General features: G+C 52.8%; 1 protein-coding gene across 1 annotated transcript; it reads right to left on the reverse strand.

Annotated features, from left to right (window-relative positions):
- TKT (transketolase) lies at positions 1-23,576 on the reverse strand. The gene is made up of 14 exons (XM_027522548.1): positions 23,312-23,576; positions 13,627-13,744; positions 12,784-12,897; positions 12,031-12,128; positions 7,959-8,150; positions 6,381-6,499; positions 4,862-5,055; positions 4,430-4,594; positions 3,139-3,295; positions 2,888-3,018; positions 2,188-2,271; positions 1,986-2,079; positions 1,266-1,388; positions 1-290 (listed from the first exon to the last, which is right to left on the reverse strand). The coding sequence occupies exons 1-14, from the start codon at positions 23,416-23,418 to the stop codon at positions 115-117; spliced, it is 1,872 nt and encodes a 623-aa protein (XP_027378349.1). The 5' UTR covers positions 23,419-23,576; the 3' UTR covers positions 1-114.
- Between the last annotated feature and the right edge of the window lie 4,030 nt (positions 23,577-27,606).

Genomic DNA, 27,606 nt, shown 5'->3' on the forward strand with positions numbered 1-27,606 from the left:
TTCATTTTTCTCAAAACATATATTTTATGACTCTTCTCAGTACATCTTTTGAGCACCTTTGCCAGGATCTCAGGAATGTGTAGAACTCACTGCCACACCATACCCACACCCTCCCTAGGCCCTGGTCACCAGGCCCCGCACGGCCTGCGCGATGGCATCCCTGTCAATGCCAAACATCTTCAGCAGCTCCGCTGGTTTCCCGCTTCTGGGCACCTGGCTGACTGCCAGGCGGGTGACAGTGACGCCAGGCTCTCCCACAACTGCAGAGGCCACTGCCTCACCTATGCCACCTGGACAAAGGAAAGGAGGTGAGTAAGGGGATGCAGCCTCAGGGGGAGTGGTGGGCAGATCACCCCTAGTTGCCCCCAGCCCCGAATCAGTCTGAGTTTATCCCCTTTCCTAAGGATGTGGGACGGGCATATACTCCACCCTGCCCCACGCCTGTAACCAGACCAGACGTCAATCACAGCACTTTTTTTTCCCCATAAGCCCAAATATGGCCTCTGAATCACTTTTAACACCATTCTCTGGGCATCAACCATTGAACGTATGCACTTGACTTCAGGGTCTAAGCCTATCTCTTCCCCAGGGGAGGAATGGCGTGTAGAGGATGGTCTTGTGAAGAACTGATAAAAGCTTCCCAGATGTGTGTTAGTCACTCAGTCATGTCCGACTCTTTGCAACCCCAGGGACTGCAGCTCGCCAGGCTCCTCTGTCCATTGAATTCTTCAGGCAAGAATACTAGAGTGGATTGGCATTCCCTTCTCCAGGTGGCTCAGTGGTAAAGAATCTGCCTACAATGCAGAAGACCCAGGTTCGATACCTGGGTCAGGATGGGAAGATCCCCTGAAGGAGGAAATGGCAACCCACTCCAGTATTTCTGCCCGGAGAACCCCATCAACAGAGGAGTCTGGTGGGCTACAGTCCATGGGTTCGCGGAGTCAGACACAACTGAAGCAACTAAGCAAACACACACATACAAGTCTGATATTTGTGTCGCTTTCCCAGCTCGATTCTCCCCAACAGCCTTAACTTTCAAGAACTTCAGGGACATAACCACCATGTGCTCTCAGCAAGGCTGGAACCCTTGTAGGTTTCCTGGATCGGGCAGGGATCCAAGGAGCCATTCCAGCCATTGAGTTCACTGGTCCACAACCCCAGCCTGAGGTCTAATAGGAAACCAAGTGCCAGCTGCTCTGGGTTTCCTGGGCTGCAGCTGCCCTCCTGGGGCTGGATGTCCAGCCGTGTGCCCCTAGCTCTCTCACCTTCATAGTAGTGGTCCTCCACAGTGAGGATCCTGCCCTTGGTAGCACGGGCACTGTCAAGAATGAGCTTCTTATCCAGGGGCTTGATGGTGAAAGGGTCCAATACGCGAATGTTGATCTTCTCTGTGAGGGGAGAAGAAGGGGGTTAGGCAAAGGAGCTGGGTGCTGTGGGTCTGCCCTTTAGGGCCTTGGATGAGCGCCCTGGCAGGGAGCCCGTCACGTAGCTACCCACCCCTAATAGCTCACCCCCTCCTCTGTTGACCTGTGATGCCATGTCCTCTGCCACCCACCCCTCCACCTGGGAGCCTGCCTGGCCTGATTTGGGAGCAACTGGTCTCCAGGAAGATGAGGAGCACCCCTCCGCTCCCCTCCTGCCCTGGGCTGCAGGATGTTGGCATTTGGAGTGTCAGGAAACTCCATCAAAGATGCTTTGCAAGCTAAAGAGGAAGCCAGAGGGACATTCCAAGAGTCTGCCCTGAGGTAAGGTAAGGCACAGGGATGCTGAATAACATACTTAAAGGCCAGCTAAGTAGATTTAAGTCCTGTGGTCAGGCCCCAGGGCTTCTGATCTAGTCACCATGCTGGGCACACAATAAGGGCTCCAAGTCTGGCTTTTATTAATATTCTCATCATTTAATTAGATGAGATTCTTCCTCACCCCCAAGACCTGGTCTGCAGTCAGTGCCCTGTCTAAGACTTTGCGGGTCCCACCTTCCTTACCTCTCTTCAGCAGGTCAGCAGCTGCCAAAGCCTCGTGCAGGGTCACCCCGGCACCAATCACAGTCACCTGGTCATCCTTGTTCTTCAGGACCACCTGGGGGCAACATGGGGGCCAGTGAGGCTCAGAAACTGGTGGCCTGGGGTGGGTCCCGACCTTGGGTTCACTCTACGGGGTCTCACTGGCGCATAAACTGCAACTGACCTTGGCTTGTCCGATTTGGAAATCTTCATTGTTGTTGTAGATGATGGCATTTTCTGGGCGGCTGGTCCGGATGAAGCAGATACCCTGGAATGAAACAGAATAACGAAGGATTTCAGGATGTAGGACATCTAATCTCAAGGGCAGGAGTCTTTCCTCTGCAGCATGTGCCTCTCCAAATACTCCTCTTGTGTGAGAGCCAGCCCCAAGTCCCAGATAGAAGAGTCTCTATCAGGTAGACTAGCTTCCAGGAAGGGCTGCCCCTACCCAAGTGCTGTGCCTCACTCCCTGTCCTCAGAGAGAGGACGAGAACCATGTGGGGGCTGTCTGGTCAACAGCAGGTGGCTCTTGGTCAGGACTCAGTTCATTCTGTTTTGGAGAACCCAACTCAGGGAGGGCAGATAAGCCTCAACTTCCAGAATGGAGGCAGGGAGCTGGATTGCAGTATCCCAGGAGCTGCTGGGATGCTCAAATGGGCAAAGAGCGCAGTGATCAATTAGCAATGTCTGCCACATAGCAGGAAGGGTGGTGTGTATTTCATTTTTCCTGGTCTAACTCCTCCAAGCTACACCACCAGTGCAAAGTCAGGAGATACCCATTCTGAGGCAGCAAATGAGCAGCTCTGGGCTGGCATGCTGGCCTCCCCTCCTGTTTCTCTAGGGAAGGACTAGCTGCAGCTGAAGAAAGAAGTCACATGACCCACCTTTGTATTGGCTGCTAATTCTACTGCCTTCTCCGTAGCCACCCCATCACTTGGGTAAAAGACAGTTGACGTGGGGATAGACCGAAACATGGCCAGATCTTCCAGGGCCATCTGGGAGGGCCCGTCTTCTCCTAGGGTGTGGGAAAGGATATGTCAATGTAAGACCCCATGCATGTAATGGAATCCTGGCCCTACACCCTGCTCCAGAAGTCTGAGGACGTCACAGGTGTAAGCACCCCAGCTCTACTCACCAATGGACACGCCGCAGTGGGAGCCGCAGAGGTTGATGTTGCTCTCGGAGATGGCTGCCATGCGAATCTGGTCGAAGGCCCGTGTAAAGAAGGCTGCGAAGGTGCTGCAGAAGGGTACCGTCCTGTCGCGTGTGGCACAGCCCACGGCGATGCTCACCTGGGGACAGAGCAGATGGAGTCAGTGCCGAGGGAGAGGTGGCCAGGAAGCCCAGGACCTCTCAGGGCCACCTCCTGGGAGGTGAGTGTTTTGTCATCCTAGTAACTGTTAATTCTCCTCCTCTCATGCAAGTGATCCGGTGCACCTAGGAACTCCAGTCTGTTTCCAGACTCCTTTGAACTGATATAACCATTTCTCAAAAAAATCACCCTCCTGGGGAATACTTTTCTAGCAGTAAGCAAAGCCTTTCACAGAGAAGCTAGTCAGCTGGGGCATGGATGGTTCATCCCTCCCAGGCCCATGCAAGCCCCCCCCCCCCACAGCATCTCCCTGTTTCCCCAAGGCCTCTGCAAAGACAAGCCCTTGCACCCCTAAGCTCCGTAAACTCCAGGCCCCAAATCCTGGCCTAGTTGCACTGAGTGCAGGCATCAGTTCCAAATTGGCACCACCTCCATAGTTATGAAATCCACCAGGTGACATGAGCCCTCCTTCCCCAGCACACCTGGGGCCTCCCCAGCCCCCACCCTCTCCACACCCCACCAGTTTAATCTGGATCTTCTAGCTGCCAAGGCCAGAAGCCAGAGACAACTTCCAGTTCAGGTATTAAGAGGAAGAATGTTGGGTGCAATAGAGCCAAGTGGCCACCAGGGGGCGGAAGCTCCCAGCTCCTAGGGGCCTGCAGGCCCTGCAGGGCTCCTCTGCAGAAAGGAGCGAATATTTTGAAAAACTGGACAAAACATTGTTCCTTATTTAACAACCACAGTTCCTGATATGGACTTGTGAATACAACCATGCACATGGTAGCGGTCCACCAAACTCTCATCTCTGTATCCCGCAGGGTGGCAAGGGCCAGAGCCTTGTGTATAAGAGTTCAGTAGCCTTTGCTAAAACTACCAGCCTCCTGGCTGTGCCTGCCCTTCCATCTGCAGAGCCCTTTACCCCCAGAGAAAGCCCATCCAACAGAATGCCTGGCTGGCATGCAGCATCCCGTTTCCACTCACCCAGCCCTTGGGTGTCACATCACCCCTCGCCCACCAGTCACTTGAGGTCATGGGTCCATGCTGGGTCAAGGACCAGCATGCCGATATAGCTTCGGCCCTGCCCCCACACCCCACAGACCCCAGCTCTACCTACCATGTTCTGCTCAGCAATGTAACACTCAATGAAACGGTCCGGGTGCTCCTTTTTGAAGAGTTCTGAGAAGGTGGAGTTCTTGGTGTCCCCATCCAGGGCAATGATGCGGTTGCTGGCATGACCCAGCTTGGCCAGGGCCTGTCCGTAGGCCTTGCGGGTAGCTATCTGTGGGGAGGAAAGAGTGGGTAGGCTGAGCACCTTAGGAGGCATGAGGCCTGGAGCCCTGCTCAGCCCCTGGGCCACAGCTTCCACCAGGGAGAAAAGGGATAAAATATAGGGACAGAAAAGTAAATAACTCCAGGAGCAACATCTCAGGGTTCCTCCTCCCCCTGAACTAACCTCTCTTCTCTCTCCTGGGCCCACTCTCCGGAAATGAGTACTGTTGCCACTCCAGCCTAGTCAGTCCAGAAAATTGGAGGCTCAACTGGGTACCTTGTCCCCAACTTTGTAGTTGGGTGGGGTGGGCATTCGGATGTTGGTGATGTCCACTGAGGGGGCGTCCTCCTCTGGGGGGGTCGCCAGGATCTTCTTCTTGCTCTGGATCTGACCGGAGATTTCCTGGATGATCTGATCGGCCATATTTTTGGGGAGGGGCTTCCCATGCCAAGACTCCTTATCTTCTATCCCTACAGGTACAACGTTGGAGGAGAGAGGGACAGGTAAGGTGACAGCTCCCAGGGGACCAGGAAGCTGCTTGGGGGACCCGGCCCTCCATGTGAGGGCAGGCCACCACCACAGAGGGTAAGGAGAGGACTGTGTTGACCAGTGCTCAACTGCAGGCCCCTACTGAGTGGCAGCCCAGGCCTCTAGGAGCTTCCAGTGGGAGGGGGCATGTGTGGCTAGACGAATGTTGCTGGCATGCTGGCCCAACCCGTTCTCTGCGTCACCTCCCCACCCCAAGCTTGCAGAGAATGGGGTCTGCTGCAGAAATCACACTCTGTTGAAGAAGTTGGGAGGGAAGCTGAGGACCAGGGCAGGGTCAGCACTGCCAAAAGTCACCCCCTGCCATGGTGCCTTGCTGTGTGGGAGAGCCAGTGAGGCTTAGTACCCCTCTCCTCTCAGTCACCTCAGATGTCACCACAGCCCAGGGAGAGCCAAGGACTCAGGCCGCCCCCAGGAGCCGTAGTGGTAACACCTAAGGGTGAGTGTCAGCAGCACTGAGGCTGCGACAGTATCCCAGAGGCTCAGAGGGCTGCACACCTCTCCCCAGATTGCAGTGAAATGTCTTCATCTGCCCCAAGTCCACACAGGCAGAGAGGGATGTGACCCCTGGTGGGCAGGGGGCCATCTGGGCACAATGCATGAAGCCAGCCCAGGGTCTGCAGTTAGCTCTCTTAATGCCAGACTCCGTAGTCAAGTTCCTGGCCACTTCTAGTCCCATCTTCCCTTCTTTACAATCGGCAATGGCCATCCTAGCCCCAAACAAGGGTCTGGAACCCATGGTTGGGTGCTAGGGAGGGACTTAATGCCTGCAGAGCTCTCAGGCTCAGCTCAGGAACTATCTTCCAGACCCTCCTGGGCAACCCACCTGCACAAGCCTCTGGAATCCCTTTTCCATTGCATGAGGGGTACCCTGCCCACCTCTGAGGGGAGAATCTAGGTCTCCCCAAGCTCTCCTGGGGCTCCCTGCCTCAGCCCTTCGGCTCAGGGCAGACAGCTGGAGCTGCCAAGTTCGCTCTGCAAATGCCAGCCAGAGAGTGTCCTTTCTGCTTACCCAGAGGCCTCTCAAAGTCCTCCTGCCTATACATGACCCCCATAGGCCAGGGTCCTAAATCCCAGCTCAGCCACCCTGCCCACCGAGTCTCCTGCACCTCCTTCCCCAGACTGGGTACACTCCACTGAGCAATCAAGGGGCAGGCTCTTCAGTGGTACCCCCCAAAACCTCCAGCTCTAAAGTCAGCTGCAGGGCCCAGTCCCGGGCAGGGCAGGGGTGGAAGGCTCACGTACAGACCTGTGATGCCTCGGCCCTTGAAGGTCTTGGCAATGATGGCTGTTGGCTGGTTCTTCACCTGCCCGAAGGCCTTGCACAGTTCCTCCACGCTGTGCCCATCTACGATGACAGCGTTCCAACTGGGAACAGAGAGAGGGTATGAGGGGCAAGGGCCCTGACAAGGGTCCAGGGAAAGGCCTGCCCTCCTTCCACTGCATGAAAGGACCTGGAGGAGCTGGGATGGCTCAAACCTGCCTGTTTCCAATTTGGGTTTAATTTTCTCTTTTCACATTGTTTTACTTCCTCTTGTTTGCCTTTGGACAGACCTTCCTCCTCTCTCCTAAGTAACACAAAGCCTGGTGTACTTATTGTCTTTCATTCCTGAGCTATTCATTTCCTACTGAAAGCTGCTCTTGGGACAATGCGCTGAGTTTGGAATCTACTACTAGATTTTTGATGAATTTTTTAAGCTGACCTTTCCATGGCTGCTGGATGCAGTGTTAGAAACTTGTATAAAACAAGCTATGTTGTCAAACATCCAGAAGGAAACTTTCTCTTTCAGCCAGTCCTTTCTGGAATTCTTTTTGGCAGATTAATAGTAATAGAAGTGGCAGCTCACACTTACTGAGCTGAGCACCTGTCAACCCACTTAAGCCTGTTGTTGTCCCCATTTTATAGACAAGTAAACTGAGATACTGAAGGTGGAGCAACCTGCCCAAGGTCACAAAAGCAAGTTAAGTGATGGAGCCAGGACTTAAGGAATCTGGTTCCATAGTCACAAGGTTATAGACACAGACCCAAGGACACTGCCAGGGTTATTCTCTAAGTCCCCAGGTCCATGTGGTTTTCGGGAGGTGTGTCCCTGAGGCATTTTGTGGCTCTGTTTCTTCCTTCATCCAGAGAAATCCTTCCTCTCCACATTTTCTCCCTCTATAAGGTCACAAAAGAGGTAACAGCCCTGTATCTATGTGACCGGGTACTGCAACTCCACCTCCACCTTCCCTGGCCACCAGTTCATCTCTGAAGGGTGGCCTTAGAGGCCCAGGGCCCTCAGAGCCCAACTGCAGAGCAGCTGGTACCTGGGGCAGGGGAAGGACATCAAGGTGGGGGCCCCTCTGGATGCCACCCACCCAGACAGACCTCCTTGCTTTGTAATAGGTGACTCTGAGGCCAAGGGGAGAGATCTGGAAATCTTATCTCCCATTTCCCTAGGAGAAGGGCCCGCTCCTCCTCCCCAGGCTGGCTGGTCGTAGGTGACCAGTGGACTGATGTACTGAGTGAACCCGGTCTACACTGTGCACCTCCTGCCTTCTCACTGAAAAACAAAGTGAGGATGTATGAGATTGCATCACGTGGAAGCTCTGAGAACCATCACACCAATGTGCAAATACAGGAACTCAGAGCTACGTCTCAGCCCACAAACCCGTGGCACTGGCCAAGGCGGCCCCTTTAAGCCCAAATGCCAAGTGAGTCAAACCCTGAAGGGAGGCTGCATCAAAATGCGGCTTAACCTCCGGCTCAGCCCCTGCACCTACAAAGCTCCTGGCATAAGAGTTCTCCTTCGCTATGAGGGTCCTCAGGTCACTGGCCCATACGTACCCGAAGGCCTCGCAGCGCTTCTGGTAGATGTCCATCTGGTGCTGCAGCGGGGCAGGGTCACTCTGGCCCAGGCGGTTGATGTCAAGGATGGCGACAAGGTTGTCCAGCTTGTAGATGCTGGCGAAGGCCATGGCCTCCCACACGGAGCCCTCTGACAGCTCCCCGTCTCCCAGCATGCAATAGACCCGGTAGCTGTGGATGGGGGGGTGGGTTAGAGGCTGTCCCTGTGCCCCTGGCCTCTCCCTCTGGGACATGCAACAGCTGTGCCAAACCCAAGCCCACACCCAGTGAGGAAAGGGCTGCGATGGAAACTGTCAGGAGCTCCAGAAAGTAGTACTGGCTGCCAAGAAAAGAGCTCCAGACAGCCATCTGGCCGATAAGATCCAGACAATCAGGAGTTGTTAGGGCATGAAGAAAACAGTGAGATTCATGGGGGCTAACTACTCACACTGGGTGGGAGCCACCCACTACAGGGGTGCATCCGCCTCCCTCTACCCCAACTTGAACCAGGACTGCTGGGGGAGCCCTGGGACTCACTGGGCAGGCCAGAGGGACAGGAGACCTTCTGCTCAGAGGAGGTGGGCTGGAGAGGCCCCCTGTGATGCACACCAGGCAGCACTCTAGAGGCAGGCTTCAGGTGAAGATGAGCACTCCCAAGGGGCTTAAAGGCCAAGATTACCGTTGGGGGCAGCTGCCTCCCAGGATGGGCTTCTCCCAAGATTCTGGGACTGGTTTTTGCTCAAGACTAGAGCTGGGCTTAGGCTTTCTGCCCCTCCAGGGGCCATCTCCTGCCCTCAACCCAGGTAGCCATGATTTTCCAAAGGCAGTATGACACAGTATAAAGGGCAATGAGGTTGGGATAAATTACCCAAAAATAGAACCTTCCCTGGGGAGGGTGGAGCCAAGAGTGAGGCTGGAGGCAGGGAGAGCAACCCAGAGACCTTGACCCCACCTCCCACCCCTTAACTGTGCTTAGCACTGAGTAACCCTCTCAAGAAGGTAAAGGGAAAGTCGCTCAGTCGTGTCCGAGTCTTTGCCACCCTGTGGACTATATAATCCATGGAATTCTCCAGGCCAGAATACTGGAGTGGGTAGCCTTTCCCTTCTCCTCTTCCCAACCTAGGGATTGAACCCAGGTCTCCCGCTTTGCAGGTGCATTCTTTCCCAGCTGAGCCACAAGGGAAGCCCCTTATGAAGGTAAGCCCCACAATAAGGTAAGTGCAGTTGTTATTCCAAAAAAACACACACAGATAAGGAAACAGGCTCAAAGGCTGAGGACTTGTCAGGATCAGCTGGGCAGCTGAGTGGGGATTCAAACCTGGGCCTGACTGCCCAGTCCTTGCTGACTAGGATTGCATGTAGCAGAAGGAGCGCCAGGATGTGGAGACCCCCCACTCGCCTGCTCAGTGTCAACTGTGTGAAACCAGGAAGTGAGGCTGATGCCTGGATGGGTCAGAGAGGACACAGCCTGCCTGCTGCTGAGCGAGTCGGGCCTCCATGCCTCCCTGTTGCAGGGCCAAGGCAGGAGGAGCTGGAGAAGAGGCGGGGCCAGCCGTGGTGCTGTCAGCATGACTCAGCACCACTGCAGGCCTCCAGGTCACAGAGAGTTCCTTCATCCTCTCCATGCCCTTTCAGGCCTGTATCTTCCCTTCTGCGGCCTCCAGTGGGCCAGGCCACTGGTTCCTCCACCAGGAACAGGGGGTCCTGCACAGCCGCTCCCCTAAATGACCAGTCTGATGGGGCTGAGCAGAGAGGCCAGCAGGGAACTTGACTTCTCCAGAAAGGGATTCCAGGGAAGACGATCAGTGACCCTCCCAACTCCACACCCACTTCCAAGGAAGTTGAACTGGGGCCAAGAGTGGAGTCACAGCACAACCTCAGATTCAGGTCAGGAGGGCAGCCTGGGGAGACACTGGACTGGAAAGGAGAAAAGGGTGCCCAGCAGAAGCTAGGGCTAACCCTGAGGCTGTGTATTGCCTAAAGCTGTTAGATTTGGGGAGGAAGTTGCAAATACCCACAGTCCTGAACGACCATGAAGAAACCCTAATGAGAGGGCCAATATTTGTTGCAGGAGTTGGGAAACCACCCCAAATATCCAACAACAAATGACTGTCTAAACGCGTTATAGCATCCCCATGAAACAGAATGGGCATTAAAACTAGCTCTTGACAGTGCATGATGCGTGAGGAAATGTTCAGATTTTCCCAGAAAGCATTAGGTGAAAGTGTATAAATACTAGGATGATGAATCTGTAAGTTCCTTCTCACAGTAACACGGAGGGAATAGAATGCATTGTTGTTAAGAAGGTTGAAATGGGGGTAGGGGGTTAAGAATAGGGAAAATGTTCATTTCTTTTTAATGCATTCCTGTGTTTCAGATTAGTACATATTTTATAATCCCCCCCCAAAATTATTTAAAAGAGAAATGGGGAAATTCCCTGGTGAGCCAGTAGTCAGGACTCCACCGTCTCATTGCCCGGGGCCCCAGGTTTGATGCCTGGTCAGGGAACTAAGATCCCACAAGCTGCAGAGTGCAGCCAAAAAAAGAGAGAGAGGGAGAAATGGGAAAGAGCCAGCTAGATGTGTGCTCCCCGGCTGCTGGCTGCACAGACTGGACTGGAGGCTGGATCTGCTCTATCAGGAACCCTGGCAGCTGGCACAGCCTGATCATTCCCTCGACCCCTCAGCCTTAGCCAACCCTGGCTGCCGAGAACCACGCTAAACCCCTTCTCCCTACACTGGCTTCTCCCATTATGTTAAGGGTCAGGAAATGACCCTTCACGAGCAATTATTTCAACCAACTGTAGAGAATAATTAACTCACAACTCTGGTTCTGAGCCAAATAAAATACTCTTAAACACACATCCCATTCTTTGCGACCTTCTTCACTTCACAGTGCATCACGTCTGGGTGTGGCTGAGCCTGGCCCCAGAGCCCAGCCAAGGAGGCTGTGCAGTCAGTTGACACCGGCCTGAGTCTGGAAGACCTCAGAGCCCCAGTCTACCTCCTGGAGAAAACTGTCTCAGCAGCTTCCCCTGAAAAAGTAGATGCTCACTGAGGTGCAGCATCCAGTCAGGCTCCCTGCAGCCACCTGCCACCTGCAGGCCAGGCTCCCTCAGCCTCTCCTCTGGGAAGCTTCCCACTCGCAGGGCCCCCTGACTCTCCTGTGCTTCCCTCGGGCACCTCAGAGCAGCCTTAGGGACCCTGAATACGGACTCTGGATGCACACCCTGGGTTCAAAAGGCTGCCTCCATCACAAGGCAAACATCTTACTTCTGTTTCCTCATCTGTGTGGAGGGACAGCTGTGTGCATGTCACCACCCAGCCCATGGGGCTTATCAAGGTGAAACCCTAGAAAGCTCTGAGCAGAGTACAGAGCCCCAAAGGGTAAAGGAATGCAGAAACCACCTTGACAGCCTGTAGCCAACATTCCTCCCCTCCACAGCAGAGACTTGTCTGCAGGCCATGGTGGACAGCCTTGTGGCTGAAACCTGCCTCAAGGGGCATCTCCCCCAAACTGCCCGGGTGCTAGAGCAGCAAAGCTCTGACCAGGCTGCTCACTCCCTACAGACCAACCTCTCCAGGCTTCATTGCTTCCCTGACTGACAGGTGGGGCTCAGGGAGGCCCAGAATTCCCCAGAGCACACCATCTACTCCTTTCCTGAGGTAAGGCTAAGTGGCTCAGGCCTAGGTTTGTGGCACCCAGTCAGGCATTGTGGGATGGGGCCTCCTAAAACTTCCGGGCTCCAGGAGCTGGGCTCAAGAGGGCAACAAGGAAACTCATGAGTCAAAGCATTCTGGCCAAAGAGCATGCAGCCTTAGACGCAAAGCGGGCCCTGCTGGCCACTCTCCAGGGACTGTGGGCACACCCCTTCATTCCTCTGAGCCGATTTCTTCATCTTAAAAGGAGGCTAGCCCTGGTACTAGCCTCACACCATGCATGCACAGTTAATTACACAGTTTCTACTTAGTCTCCGTCAGGCAAGGAGGTGCTTGGGGGCGGAGAGTGAAACAGGGCCCCCAGGACCACCCACCAAACCACTGTGGGTGGGGTTGGGGAGTGGGCGCATTACCTGGCTTTGTCGAAGTATTTGCCTGTGTAGGCCATCCCGCAAGCGGCTCCAAGGCCCTGGCCCAGGGAGCCAGTGGCCACATCGGTGAAGGCTTGTTTCTGTCATGACAGGGCTTCAGTTACCACAGGCATTGTTTCCTGGAAGTGCCTCCCAGGATCCTTGCCCCACCCAGACCCAGGGGGCATGATTTCCCACTCTCCCTGCAGCAGTAATTGTGGGTGTGGTTCAAATACCAGCTCAGTCCACAGGGAGCTGTGTGACCTCAGGCCATGGACTGAATCTGTTCCCTCACCTGTAAAAGAGCCCACCTTGTGAAGCGGGTGCAAGAACTCAGGACAAAACTGAATATTTAGCATTAGTGGCTGGCCCCGATGGGATGTGACAGTTTTCATGGTACCCTCTAAGGAACACACTGGGCCCCTTCCTTGGATATCACCAGTATCCGGCTGCCACCCCCTTAGTGCACCTCATCTCCCAAGCCATGTCTACATGGCCAAGGAGGCCCAGCGGGGAAGGGAAGCTGGTATTTGGTGCTGGGGAAAGGCCCTCCTGGCAGTCAGCCCAGAGCACCCTAGGTTGGGGCTTTAAAGGCCTCAGACTTCAGCATAAGCTTGGGGTAAACAGTGTTGCCCAAGCACCCAGTTCTTCCTCTGCTCTCTAACATCCTCAGTTCCTCAGTCCCTCTTCCCACAAGCCTTGAGAAATAGGAAATGGAGGCAGAGGCCTGCAGGGCTCCTGGTGAGGTGGACTTACCGGGACAGGGTGCCCGTCCAAGTCGGAGCTGATCTTCCTCAGATTCAGCAGCTCTGACTCCGGCAGGAAGCCAGCTTCAGCCCAGACGGCATACAGGATGGGTGCCGCATGGCCCTGCAGGGGACGGACCATGGGGAGAGGTCAGATGAGGAGCTGTTCCCGCCGGGGCCTGGCCGAGCCTGCCGGCCAGGATATGCCTTTCAGAGAAGGAAGCAAGCAAAGGCCACTTCCCCTCCCTTCATCCTTCTCTAGCCCGAGGTTCCCACAGTCAAGGCCGAGCGGAGTCTAGGACAGGTGCAGGCGGAACACAGCTGTGAGGCTGCGGAGGCCAAAACCCCAGCAGGCAGCCGGTCACCCTAATCCCTGGGTTCTGGCATGTGAGCCGACTTGGACAGACTTCTAAGCTCTCATGCCTGCCTCGAGAGACCAGAGACCACGGAGCCAGGCCTGGGTATTGGTGGATTTGGGGTGTTCGTGGCATGGCTTGCGGCTGTGGCTCTCACGCGGTGCGTGGGGTCGGGGGGGCGATCAGGGCTCCCCATCCCAAACTGTTGCAGGGCACCCCCACTCCTGAGGGAGTGAGCATGGCCTGGGTATTGGCCCAGCAGAGACGGATCATTTCCATTCTCTCTTACTAATTCAGTCATTTATTTCTTAGTTAAACTTTACCAGCAGGGTCAGTACAGAGCAAGAGGGGGCCGGGCCGGGTGGGACAGGTGGAGAAGGAGCCTGGGGTGAGGAAGGGTGGCAAAAAGCTGGGCTTACATCAGGGAGGCAGGTCTCCTTCTCGCCGTTGCAGGGCCCACCCAGGCCCACATGAAGGGTGGGGGGCTGGCCTCCTACCTTGGAGAGAACAAAGCGGTCGTTGTGAGGGTTCCGGGGATCCAGGGCCTTGTAGCGCATGGTGTGGAAGAAGAGGACAGCCATGATCTCAGCAGCGCTGCAGCATGACGTGGGGTGGCTGTGGCCCAGGAGAGACATGCACATGTGGGTCACGGCCCAGACCCCTGGCCTCAGGGCTCACCACGCCCGAGCGCTGGGGTGCAGGTGTCAAGGAGCCACGTGATCTGGGCCCTGGGAGGGCTGCATGGGGGTTGCACCCGCAGAGACATGGAGGAGGAGGGGCCCAGGAGACTGCGGTAGCCCCTCTAGGACCATTGAGCTAAATCCCAGTGGGACTGCCCAGGACTCTGCCCACCTGTCAGGGCAACTTGGCCTCCATGGCCCTCACAGATCCAGGGCCCCAATGGCCATAGTCAGAGGTTAATGGACTGAGACTTCCAGTAGACTCCACCCATAGGGTGGGTAGTCTGGCAACCGGGGCTTTAGGCTCTCCAAGAGCATCACTGGGCTACTCAGCAGCCTTTTAATGGGCATTCTGAGGGCTGGTATAGCACCAGAAACCAAGCTTTTACAGAACTGAAAAGGCAAAAGCAATCTCTTATCTTCTACAAAGGATACAATCCTAAAAAAATAAAAATAAAAAGTCCTCTGCCTGAGACAAGACCTGGGGTGGGGCCGACAGTAGCCAAGAGCCTGTCCTTCCTGGTGGGGTCAAGGGGGCTGCCTTTATTAGGCTCTCATTCTATTCACCGTATACTTACTTGAATGGCGACCAGGCAGAGGACTTAGCTAGAGACAGTACATCTTAGAGATGAGACTTATTCAGGTTTCTCAGGACCCACTTGGTTGATTCAGTCCCAGCCCCCAGGGTTCCTGGCAGGACATGCTATAATTCCTGAAGCCCTCTGGTCCACAGTCTGATTACAAAGTCAGCCTCAGGGCACGTGTCTCCCAGCTGCCCCCTCCACACTGCAACATGCCCACTGCCAAACCCAAGGGCACATGCACCATCTGGGGTTCACGTGGGCCTCCCTCCTCCCTGCAGCCGGCTCCCCGCACGGGTTAGGGGTGAGTCACTCCCAGAGCAGACACATTAGTAGAGAAACCCGGAACTGTCCATGCTGGTTTAGTAGCCACATCCCCAGCACACAGTTGTCTTATACTTAACCACTTCTACGAACTCCTGGGTCATGGGGAAAGACACTAGACCTGAAAGAGGGAGGTGAGGAAATGTGAACGAGAAACCTCTTCCCTGCCTGGCAGGAACCCAGCTTCCCTTGTCCCTAGCACAGAATTCAGCGGGGCAAGGGGGGACAGACGGACACCCTAGTCAACACCGGCCAGGCTGACCTCCTGCCTTCCCCGCCCTCCGAGAGCAGCCTCATCCCTGAGGAACCCTCTTTCAAAAGTCAAGATCCTGTGAGGAGAACAGTGGGGGAAGGATGCGGGTGGACAGCAGGCCAAACTGCTCCAAGAGACAGAAGGCAGGCACAGGACAGGGCTCAGCCTCTCCTGCCCATCAGTGGTTTCCAGGAAGGGGCTCCAGGGATAAAGGCCTGGCAAAAGCACCTTCTGTGCATGGCAAAGGCATGCCCGCCTGGGCAAAGCTGACATGGAGGGAGGGAGGTCATCCATGAAGACAAACCAAAAACTGAAAAGTACTCGATTTTAACCAGGCTTCCCTAGTAGCTCAGTTGGTAAAGAATCTGCCTGCAATGCAGGAGACCTGGGTTCAATCCCTGGGTCGGGAAGATCCCTTCTTTTTTAAAATCAATTTTATTGAAATTTAGTTTACACACTATAAAATGCATTCATTCTAAGTGTTAGTTCAGTCATTCTAAGTGTTTAGTTCAGATCTATGTGCCTATATCGTCACCACCAAATCAGGAAATGGAGAAGGAAATGGCAACCCACTCCAGTACTCTTGCCTGGAGAATTCCATGGACAGAGGAGTCTGACAGGTTAAGTCCATGGGATCACAAAGAAAGCCTGCATGATGGACACACTGCTGGCCCTACCTTCATACCTGCCAAATAAAAACATACAGAGTAAGGGGTGCTTAGGGTCCAGGCGTCTGCCCACCCCCACCCCAGAGCTTTCAGGGAATTCCCCGAGATGTGTCCCACAGTGGGGATATGGGCCACTGCGGCTGTGTGGCTTCAGCTTGTGCTTCAGCCCCATGAGGCTCAGCTTCCTCACTTGTAAATGGGATGCTACGTGGGGACATCCACAGTCAAGGAACTAAGACAGTGAACTCAAAGTGCCCAGGTCACCATCAGCATCTGCTGGAAGACCAGATGCCACGCTCTGGTCTTCAACAGCGCCCCCACTCATCAGCAGGCTGGGACTGAGACCCTCTGCTGACCACGGGGCAGGCAGGAGGGAATAAAGCTGTGGACTGAGATGGGGCTCTGCCAAACTCATGGGAGACTTTTAGGCTCAACTTAGTAGAGGAGCTCCAGTGTACAGACTCTGGGGCCCGAAGACCTGTGTTTCCCCAGCAACTGCAGCCTGCCCTGGCGGGAACAACTATGGTTGAGGGGGCCTACCTCCCATGTTGCTCAGGACATATCTATGAATACAAACTGGCTAGAGATGGAGAAGGCGAGGGCACCCCACTCCAGTACTCTTGCCTGGAAAATCCCAAGAACGGAGGAGCCCAGTAGGCTGCAGTCCATGGGGTTGCCCAGAGTCGGACATGACTGAAGCAACTTAGCAGCAGCAGCAGAAATGGGGAAGGGCAGGGACAGGGTGGGCAGCTGCAGGGAACTTTATCTGCTAAGCAACTCTTTGTGATGCATGGGAGTTACAAGGTTGTTCTAAAACCTGTCTACTTATTCCCAATTAGCTCAGTCTATGAAGGTGGTGTGAGGGAGCTGGGCCTAAGTAAGTCTCCCAAAGCCCTCTCCACCCACCCCAGGGGAAGACACACCTTCTAGATGTTCCCTTCTCTCTTCCCCCTTCTATTCAGCACTCTCTGCCTGCTCACAGGTTTTCCTACAGAACAAATGCAGAGAAGATCCCTCAGCCCTCTGGCCGGGCTCCGCTCCATTATCAAGAGGTAATACTGCCAGGTGCCATGATGGCCCTCCTCCCTGCCCGACACATACCTCAAGACCTCAAAAAATTGAACAAACCAGGGCGGTGGGCACGGCCACAGCCTCTCTCATGCCTCAAAACAGGAAGAAAAATAATCTGTTATGAACAAAAAACTAAGTTCCTTAAGGAAAAAGTAAGAAATGTGAGTTGAAAACCCAACAGTGAAGATCCAACCTAAAAAGTTAAAATATGCACTGAGCTCAAAGAGAGTAGAAAGATAAAAACAGAAATTTATCAAATATGAAGCAAATGTACGATTTTTAAAAATCAAAGCCAACAGTCAGCTCTTCGGAAAAGAAAAAAAAGATGAAAGGTTTAGCTAACTTCTGTTAAGGCAGGATCCAGAAAAAGGAAAGGGTGCTATTAGAAGTGGAGGGAAGGGCACAAGAACAGATGATAAAATACTCCAAACAACCTGATACAAATACATTTGGAAACAGGAAAATGTCTAGGAGAAAATGATTCACCAAAACTGACTCAGGAAGAGAGAAAAATCTAAGTAATCTTTTAACTATTAAAAAGACCAAATCAACAGCTATAAATGCACATTCCCTAAGGCCCAGCATCTCCACTTCTAAGACCACATCCACAGTGAAACGTGCAATGATCAGATCTGAAAGCCACCTTCATGTCTATCGAGAAGGTATTTGATGACAACATATTTCTGGAACACTATGCAGCAATCTCAATAAAATCTCACAAATACGACACGTGAACAAAGCTCACTGCAGACAGATCTCTACCAGGGAAGACCATACTGTTTATGAACTTATACTAAAAGGAAAATAATAAAATGCAAAACTCAGGGTATAGCTCTTTCTTGGGGGAACCCTCTTCCTATGAGGAGGGAAAGACACCCAGTAGGTTCTAAAGCCCTGTAATATCCTCGTTCTTAGGCCTGGTGGAAGGTATTCTACCAGGCTCATTATTTATAATATGTACATCAGTTATACTCTTTTTTTAGGCATATGTTAAAAAAAACAACAACAACTCAGGAGGGAATCCTAGGATGCCAAGGCAGAAGCAAACCTTAGAAGCCATCCTTGTTCTTCCTGTTCCAAGAACCATGAAGGGTGGCTCCTGCCTGAGAAGCCTGCCTCCACACCTCAGATTGAGCCTTTTCACTGTAGTAGCCTCGGGCCTGAAGAGCATCTGGCACAAACGGTGCACAAATAAATGTGCCAAGGCTCTAAGACCCCAGGGATGTGAACTCTCTGAGCCTCAGTTTCCTCCGTGTAAAATGGAGATATAGCAGAATCTGAATGAGGTAGTTTTTGTGTGTAAAGAGCCTGGCACAGTGCATAAAAAAATGGCAAATGCTCAGTAAAATCCTAGCTCTAAAAATATCAGATATGGAATCTAACTTCCTCATTTGAGGATAAGACCACTGAGGTCCACAGAAAGGAAGTGCCTTGCCCAAGGTTGCAGTCTACCATCAGAAGAGCCAGGAGAAAAGCAAAATGCTAAGAGTAAGAATGAATAGATAAACAAAATGTAGTTTATCCAAACACCTGACTATCCAGCAATAAAAACAAAGTACGTTCACTACCTGCTACAACATAACGACCTTCCAAATATTGTGCTAAGTGAAAAAAGCCAGACCCTCAAAGACCTCATTCTGTAGAACCCCATTTATATGAAATATCCAGAAGAGTTAAAATGGGAAGTGGTAAGTTCACTAAAACTCACTGCATTAATAACTCACTGTCAATACATTAAATCTACTAGAAGCCACTGAACCGTACACTAAGAATGCCATGAGATGAAAATTATACCTCACTAGAGCTGTAAAAGGGTGGTGTTTAAAAGGAAGAAGGTGCTCAGGGCCCAGATGAGGAAGTTCTGGAGAGGCCACACTCCCTTACCCAGTTGTGCAGTCCTTAGAGATTACAGCCAAGGCCATGGGTGCAACTGACTTCTGAGCAAGGAGGTCAAACAGTGCAGGCTCCGGTCAGCCAGCTCCACATGCTACCAGCTCCTGCAAGCCCACATCGTGGAGTGGACTTGACCTCACTGCTCAGGGAAAAAGTACTGCAGAAGAGTCGGCAGAAGGACCCAGCATCCAGGGCAGGCAGCTGGGTCCTGTGCACAATAAGGGAGTTGCTGGTGCTGTGGGACTGGGCTCTAGAGACAACAGACCCACCTACAGAGGCCAAGTCCAGGGAGGGGTCAGAGAGAGGTGGCCCAGGGGCCACAGTGTCATCCGCTCACGGGAAGCCAGGAGACCCTAACTAGGTGCACCGGGTTCTCAGCTTCAGGAAGCACTTCCCACCAGCGCTGCTGAGCTCAGGGGCAGAGAACAGAGTCGCTGCACGACAGCCAGGTGTCCTCACAGGGAGTTGGGACATACTGCTTGCTGCTGGGGTAATCCCAACAGGCTTGTTCTTGCCTCAGTCAGGGCCGAGCTGGGGTGAAGACAGACCAGTTGGGAGAAGGCCTGGGCAGCAGTTCTCTGCCCAGATAGGCTGGGCCCACAGGGGCCCTCTGAGCACTCCAAGTCCCTAATCACCAGAGCTGGGTGGCAAGGATGCACTTTCAGCCACTTTAAGGTCACAGGGACACTCCTCAGGACATGAAACCCACAACAGGTGGTGGCAGGACCCCAGAGCTCACTCATTCTGGTCCCCCGGCCCTGCTCTCAGGAAACCCAGCTTGAAAACCACCTAGCTGTGAACTTCTTTAGAGATGGGGAAACTGAGGCCTCAGACGGAACAGGGTCTTTTCAACAAAGGCACAGTCACTCAGCACACAGCTACGGTGAGATTCTTGTCCCTCTGTGCCCACCAGCCAGGCCTGGCCAGACCTTCTGTTCCGGAGTACCCAGCCCAACACTGTGGGTCAGAGCCCTGGGGACCTCTAAGCACAGCCTGAACCTTCAGATTCAGGTCTGACTCTAATGGCGTCCTCAGATAATACTTAGCACTGTTTGGATACTGTGAGTCTAGCGTGGTTGGTGAGAACTACGAAATCTCCACCAAGAGCCTTAGCAGTCAGGGCCCCTCTGACAAGGCCACTGAGTGTCACCTTTTTTTGGTGGAGGGTGGGGGGGCGCTGCACCAGGTCTTTTTTGCAGCATGTGGGATCTAGTTCCCTGACGAGGGATCGAACCCAGGTTCCCTGCATTGGGAGCTCTATGTCTTATCCATTGGACCACCAGGGAAGTCCCTGAACACCATCTTTTAAAGACTGGGTGAGTTGGACCCTTGCCACGGCTGCCACAGCTCCTGCGGCACATGGAGGGAGAGCGAGGTGACCTGGAGCAGCCTTGGCTGCTGCACAATGAGTCCTCTATGCAGGCCGTCCCTCAGCTCCACGACACAGAGGCCAGTGTCCACACTTACCAGGCCTGGGGAGGTTCACTGTCACTTGCCCAGTGATGGCAGACAAAGGGGAAAGCTACCAAGATATCAGGACCCCATGGTCCTCACTGACCCACTATCAATCCGGCATGTGCAGTGACCATGAGAAGACTTTTGGTCAGAGTGCTGTTTGCATCACCAGGGATGTAAGCTTCCCTAGGAAGGAGACAGCCTGGCAGGATGGTCACCTTGACCATGACTGCACAGCGCCCAGGGATGGGGGAGCCTGGTGGGCTGCAGTCTATGAGGTCGCACAGAGTCGGACACGACTGAAGCGACTTAGCAGCAGCAGCAGCAGCAAGGCCTCAAAGCTGCACCTTCACTTTGCAAAGCTCATCCACTCATGAGGAACTGCCTCAAAACAAACATCTTGGAGGCCTGTTCAAGGCTTCCTTTATTGGGGTTTTTTTTTTTTTTTTGCACACACAACTCTTGGCACATGCCTTTCAAAATCTCTTTTGACAGAGGTTACATAGTAATGTTACTTCCTTCTGAAAATTCAGTTTTCTAAGTATTTCTTTTTTTTTTTTGTCTTGAGGCATGTTTCTCTAAGTACTTCTTTCCTGAATCTTTTAGGCTTGCTCACAACTCACAGGAATCACTGTATCTTTCACTTTTTTTCTCTTTGTAAATGGACACTTTGAGTTCAGTGAGTTCCTCCTTCAGGCATTACAATATAAACCTGCCTGTAACTCAGTTGCCAAATCCAGTTATCTTTTCCTTGTAGAAATCAGAGTTTAACTATCTAACAAAGACCCAGGCAGGAGTCCCACTAGACACACCCTCTCCCTTTGGGAGCCCCCCACCTCAAGTTGTAAATATTTGTTTCATTTCTCTGCAAGTAGCTTCAAATGCCTGAGATGCCCATCACTGAGCCTGGTCTCCACCCTTTCCAGTTTCTCTCCATTCTCTGGCCTGGTGCTTCCCACCTGTCCAAGAAGTCTTCCTGGTAACATGAGCCCCTCACTGGAGCTTAGGATTTACTCACTAAAAACATTTCCTAGGAGAGGGTGACATGTATGGAAAGAGTAACATGGAAACTTACATTACCACATGTAAAACAGATAGCCAATGGGAATTTCCTGTATAGCTCAGGAAACTCAAACAGGGGCTCTGTATCAACCTAGAGGGGTGGGATGGGGAGGCAAATGGGAGGGAGGTTCAAACAGGAAGGGATATATGTATACCTATGGCATCGGGTCCCATCACTTCAATGCAAATAGATGGGGAAACAGTGGAAACAGTGGCTGACTTTATTTTTCTGGGTTCCAAAATCACTGCAGATGGTGATTGCAGCCATGAAATTAAAAGACGCTTACTCCTTGGAAGGAAAGTTATGACCAACCTAGATAGCGTATTAAAAAGCAGAGACATTGCTTTGTCAGCAAAGGTCCGTCTAGTCAAGGCTATGGTTTTTCCATTGGTCATGTATGGATGTGAGAGTTGGACTATAAAGAAAGCCGAGCGCCAAAGAATTGATGCTTTTGAACTGTGGTCTTGGAGAAGACTCTTGAGAGTCCCTTGGACTGCAAGGAGATCCAACCAGTCCATCCTAAAGGAGATCAGTCCTGGGTGTTCATTGGAAGGACTGATACTAAAGCTGAAACTCCAATACTTTGGCCACCTGATGCAAAGAGCTGACTCATTTGAAAAGACCCTGGTGCTGGGAAGGACTGAGGGCAGGAGGAGAAGGGGATGACAGAGGATGAGATGGTTGGATGGCATCACCGACTCAATGGACATGGGTTTGGGTAAACCCCCAGAGTTGGTGATGGACAGGGAGGCCTGGTGTGCCGTGGTAATGGGGTCACAGAGAGTCAGACACAACTGAGCAACTGAACTGATGGCTGATTTATGTTGAGGCTTGAGAGAGAACAAAATTTTGTAAAGCAATTATCCTTCAATTAAAATATATATATATATCCTGTATGAAATTAGCCAGAAGGTAGAATCTTGTCTTTGTTCTACAGACTTAATCTGGGAAGGTCCCTGGAAACCATCCCCCACCCAGACTTCAAAATTATTTCATGAACCAATCATGAAATGCTGTCTGGGCAGCCTGGTCCCAAGCCCCAAAAGGGCTGGAATCCTGGAAACCACAGAGTTGTGTAGGAGCTACTATTGTTCCCATTTTACGGAGGAGGAAACAGGCTCTGAAGTGACTCACTGGTTGACTTTCTTAAGTACCCCAGCGGACGCCTCCAGCTACACAGTGACCGATTATCATTACTGTCCCTGCCAACTGGCCACCTTCAGAGAAGGCTCCCTGAGATGGACAGCAGCCTTTCTCCGCCTCTGAGCCACAAGAGCTGGCGGGAAAGAGCGTTGGGGGATGGGCCTGTCTTGGGGAAAATGCATGTGGAGGCTGGCCCTGCATGTTCACCGCAAGCCCTGAGACTTGGTTCTCGGTTCTCTAAGCCTTTCAAACCTCCCTTCCTCCAGCCCATCCCCTCCTCCTGTCCCCGCCCCAGAGGAGATCTCACTTAAGACCTTCAGTTCACAAGGTATGCAACGGCTCTGCATCCACGTGGCCACCTCCCTCCCCTGGAGTCGCAGCACTCTCGCTCCAAACCCAAGGTGGCAGCAGGAATTTGATTCTTTTTTTTTTTTAGGAATTTGATTCTTAACAGGAATGTGAGGTGGCGACAGGGACGGGTAGTTTGAGGTAGGGACAAGGGCAGGGCCCCAGGCTTCCCAGCAAGATGAGGTATTAAAACAGGCGCTCTCGTCTCGGGCAGAGCCGGTTCAAATTCCAGCTCTCGCTGCGCCCGATCCCGGCCAACTGACAAACTCGGAGCCTCGGTTTCCTCACGTGTGGGTGGAAGGTTATCAATTACCAGGGGGTAAAGGGTCCAGGGGCCGCGTGTGCAGATCCCAAGCACAGGGCCTGGCTCTCGGCGAGAGCGCGCTAATGGTGGCTCTCCGGGCACGGCGGCCGAGAGGTTTCCGCAGTGCCGAGTCGCGTCTCTTGCGCCTTAGAGTGGAGGGGAAGGAGGGGCCGAGCCGGCCTAAGGCGCTCAGAGAGCCGGGCCCCAGCGGACGGAAGCCAGGCGGAGGACCGGCGCGGAGGAAGGATCCTCCGGTCAGAACCTCCCAGGCGCGCACTCCACCATGAGACCGCGCCCCCCACCCCCAGCCCTGGCGCCTCCTCCGTGGTGGCACTGTGCAGCGCCACACGGAGCCGACGTGCCCGCACGCCGGCGCCGCCGCCCAGCGTCCCAACTCACCCCGATCCGGCCGCCGTGGTGGCTTGGATGGAGCTGATACGCAGGCGGTTGGCCGTGTCCTTCAGGGCCTGCAGCTTCTGCTGATCAGGCTTATGGTAGGCCTCCATGGCGCAGCCAGGCGAACGGGCGGGTGGCGAGGCAGAGGACGCAGACGGGAAAGCTAAGACGCAGGGCTGCGGAGCTGCAAGCAGCGGCGGAGGCCTGAGGCCGCTCGCCGGCGCGTTAAGAATCCCGGGAGCCGCCCGCGGGGCGGGGCGCCGGCATCACCCCAGGTTGCCCCGCCCCAGCGCCCTGCCCCGCCCCCGGACCTGCGCAGGCAGCTCCGCCCCAGCCCTCCAGCGCTGATAGGGAAACTGAGGCCGCCGGGAGCCTGAGCGTCTAGCGATCCGACCCGATGCTGTCCACCCGCCTCGCCTCTCGGTTCCTCTTTCCTTCTCCCCGAAATCTGCGGGGCAGCTTCGAGCTGCCAGGCTCCTGAGTCAAGCGGCACTGCCCTGCCGGGATTAACCACACACACAAATAATGTGATCATAACTCCAGGTTCTAGGCCCGGTCCAGAATTCTCCTGTGGATTCGAATCCTCCCTGCAGACAGATCTCCTCCCTCCCCATAATAGCCCTGAGCGAAACTGACAGGGGAGGTTTCACTGGTAATCCCGTTTTAAAAAATGAGCAAATTGAAACTGGCAAGGTCAATTAAAGTCACAGGGCTGTTGGGTTCTGGGCTCAGTACTAGCAAAAGTGCCCCATCCTCAAGCCCTAGCCCCAGAGAGAGAGCCCAGGGCATGAGCCTCGAGGGTAGTGAGGACTATGAAAATGAGATTACATAATAGTGGTAATAGCAAGAAGAGATAAGAAAGCCTTCCTCAGCGGTCAATGCAAAGAAATAGAGGAAAACAACAGAATGGGAAAGACTAGAGATTTCTTCAAGAAAATCAGAGATACCAAGGGAACATTTCATGCAAAGATGGGCTCGATAAAGGACAGAAATGGTATGGACCTAACAGAAGCAGAAGATATTAAGAAGAGGTGGCAAAAATACACAGAAGAACTGTACAAAAAAGATCTTCACCGCCCAGATAATCACGATGGTGTGATCACTGACCTAGAGCCAGACATCCTGGAATGTGAAGTCAAGTGGGCCTTAGAGAGCATCACTACGAACAAAGCTAGTGGAGGTGATGGAATTCCAGTTGAGCTCTTTCAAATCCTGAAAGATGAGGCTGTGAAAGTGCTGCACTCAATATGCCAGCAAATTTGGAAAACTCAGCAGTGGCCACAGGACTGGAAAAGGTCAGTTTTCATTCCAATCCCAAAGAAAGGCAATGCCAAAGAATGCTCAAACTACCGCACAATTGCACTCATCTCACACGCTAGTAATGTTCAAAATTCTCCAAGCCAGGCTTCAGCAATACGTGAACCGTGAACTTCCTGATGTTCAAGCTGGTTTTAGAAAAGGCAGAGGAACCAGAGATCAAATTGCCAACATCCGCTGGATCATGAAAAAAGCAAGAGAGTTCCAGAAAAACATCTATTTCTGCTTTATTGACTATGCCAAAGCCTTTGACTGTGTGGATCACAGGAAACTGTGGAAAATTCTGAAAGAGATGGGAATATCAGACCACCTGATCTGCCTCTTGAGAAATCTGAATGCAGGTCAGGAAGCAAGAGTTAGAAATGGACATGAACAACAGACTGGTTCCAAATAGGAAAAGGAGTACGTCAAGGCTGTATATTGTCTCCCTGCTTATTTAACTTATATGCAGAGTACATCATGAGAAACGCTGGACTGGAAGAAGCACAAGCTGGAGTCAAGATTGCCGGGAGAAATATCAATAACCTCAGATATGCAGATGACACCACCCTTATGGCAGAAAGTGAAGAGGAACTACAAAGCCTCTTGATGAAAGTGAAAGTGGAGAGTGAAAAAGTTGGCTTAAAGCTCAACATTCAGAAAACAAAGATCACGGCATCTGATCCCATCACTTCATGGGAAATAGATGGGGAAACAGTGGAAACAGTGTCAGACTTTCTTTTCTGGGGCTCCAAAATCACTGCAGATGGTGACTGCAGCCATGAAATTAAAAGACGCTTACTACTTGGAAGGAAAGTTATGACCAACCTAGATAGCATATTCAAAAGCAGAGACATTACTTGCCAACAAAGGTCCGTCTAGTCAAGGCTATGGTTTTTCCTGTGGTCATGTATGGATGTGAGAGTTGGACTGTGAAGAAGGCTGAGCGCTGAAGAATTGATGCTTTTGAGCTGTGGTGTTGGAGAAGACTCTTGAGAGTCCCTTGGACTGCAAGGAGATCCAACCAGTCCATTCTGAAGGAGATCAGCCCTGGGATTTCCTTGGAGGGAATGATGCTGAAGCTGAAACTCCAATACTTTGGCCACTTCATGCGAACAGCTGGCTCATTGGAAAAGACTCTGATGCTGGGAGGGATTGGGGGCAGGAGGAGAAGGGGACGACAGAGGATGAGATGGCTGGATGGCATCACTGACTAGATGGACATGAGTTTGAGTGAACTCCGGGAGTTGGTGATGGACAGGGAGGCCTGGCGTGCTATGATTCATGGGGTTGCAAAGAGTCGGACACGACTGAGCGACTGAACTGAACTGAAAGTACCTGCCTGACAATCAGAAGAGGAAAATGTAGCTGGTTCGATCCCTGGGTTGGGCAGATCCCCTGAAGTAGGAAATGGCAATCCACTCCAGTATTCTTGCCTGGAGAATCCCATGGACAGAGGAGCCTGGCAGGCTGCTGTCTGCTGGGTCACAAAGAGTCGGACACAACTGAAGTGACTTAGCACTAGTAATAATAGTATTAGCTAGTGTTAATGGAGAGGGCGATGGCAACCCACTCCAGTACTCTTGCCTGGAAAATCCCATGGACGGAGGAGCCTGGTAGGCTGCAGTCCATGAGGTCGTAAAGAGTCGGACATGACTGAAGTGACTTAGCAGCAGCAGCAGTGTTAACTGAGAAATTACTAGAGGCAAGCCCTTCACAGGTTATTAGGACCTAATAACACGGCTGACTCTGAGAGAGATCACTGGGTTTGATCCCAGCACCTACAGGGTGTAGGTACAGGAGCACTCACCTCTGCTCTTACCAGGTCCCTGAGCCCTAGGGGTATGAGGGTCCCCAGAATGGGAGTAGGAAGGAGACAGTTATCACAGATTCTGTTGGTGGAGTCCACCCACCTCACTTGCCCCAGGAGGTGGATACTCTACTATGTCTTGTACAGGAAGAAGCTCCATTTTACATTACCGAGGACAAAGGGATCCCTTTAAATCAGTGGCTGAGGAGGAGGCTGTATCAGATCTGCGGGAGGCAAGGGGCCAGGCCTTGCTCACCTGGGCCCTCTTGTCTTTTGCATGACCCACACTCAGAGCTCTGGGTCATGAGGAACAATGGACTGAGTGTGAGTGAGTCTTGCACCCCACCTCAGTTGCTCCTCAGCTGTTCCTCTGCTGGCCTGGTGCCCAGATGCCCAGCCAGACTCTAAGCCAAGTGCATCCCATGGCCCTTGGCTCCTGCTGACCCAAACCATGGAGGCCTGCCCACCCAAGGTTGGCCCCAAAGCTGGCAAAGGCTGCAGGCTAGATCAGAGTGAGATAGCCCCAAGGGTATGCCACATCAGAGACCAGACATGTGGCTCTGCCCTCAGTCTGATAAGAAAGGACATAGCTTTGAAACCTCTGTACGCTCTGTGCCTTCCTGAAGCAGTCATTCTACATACAAATCCCTGGTCACATCTAACCTTCAGAATCAGAATCTCTGGTGAAGGATTGCTTGCTGTTGTTATTTAGTCACTAAGTCGAGTCTGACTCTTTACGACACTATGGACCAGCCCACCAGGTTCCTCTGTCCATGGGATTACCTAGGCCAGTATACTGGGGTTGGTTGCATTTCCTTCTCCAGGGGATCTTCCCAACCCAGGGACTGAAACACCACTGAGCCACCAGGGAAGCCCTATGGGGCAGGGCCTAGGACTCTGCATTTCTATGAAGACCCTCAGGCAGTTCTGTTTTGGTGTTCTGCGAACTCTCCAAAGGAAAACACCAGGGAGATCTGAGGCCAGTGCCTTGCTGGTTGCCCCATGGGCTGAGTGAAGCACTGAAAGATCAGCTATGGTGGGGAGATGTCTGTGCCATGTTGTAAACAGAGTAAAGCAAGGTACAGAACAGCCTGTAGAGTGTGATCCTATTTCTGTCAAAAATAAACGAAAGCGTGCACACGCATGCATCTGTTCTTATGCACATGCATGTTCATAAGTGTGCCTGGGCAAA

The sequence above is a fragment of the Bos indicus x Bos taurus genome, chromosome 22 (genome assembly GCF_003369695.1).
Source record: "Bos indicus x Bos taurus breed Angus x Brahman F1 hybrid chromosome 22, Bos_hybrid_MaternalHap_v2.0, whole genome shotgun sequence".
In the NCBI taxonomy this organism is placed as follows: domain Eukaryota; kingdom Metazoa; phylum Chordata; class Mammalia; order Artiodactyla; family Bovidae; genus Bos; species Bos indicus x Bos taurus.

Excerpts from the sequence above, each read along its gene's own strand:
- TKT (XM_027522548.1), bottom strand. The coding sequence starts at position 23,418 with ATGGAGGCCTACCATAAGCCTGATCAGCAGAAGCTGCAGGCCCTGAAG. Across the intron at positions 4,595-4,861 it reads ACTACAAAGTTGGGGACAAG|ATAGCTACCCGCAAGGCCTA; the intron begins GTACCCAGTTGA and ends TCCTCCCCACAG. Across the intron at positions 2,080-2,187 it reads TCCAAATCGGACAAGCCAAG|GTGGTCCTGAAGAACAAGGA; the intron begins GTCAGTTGCAGT and ends TGTTGCCCCCAG.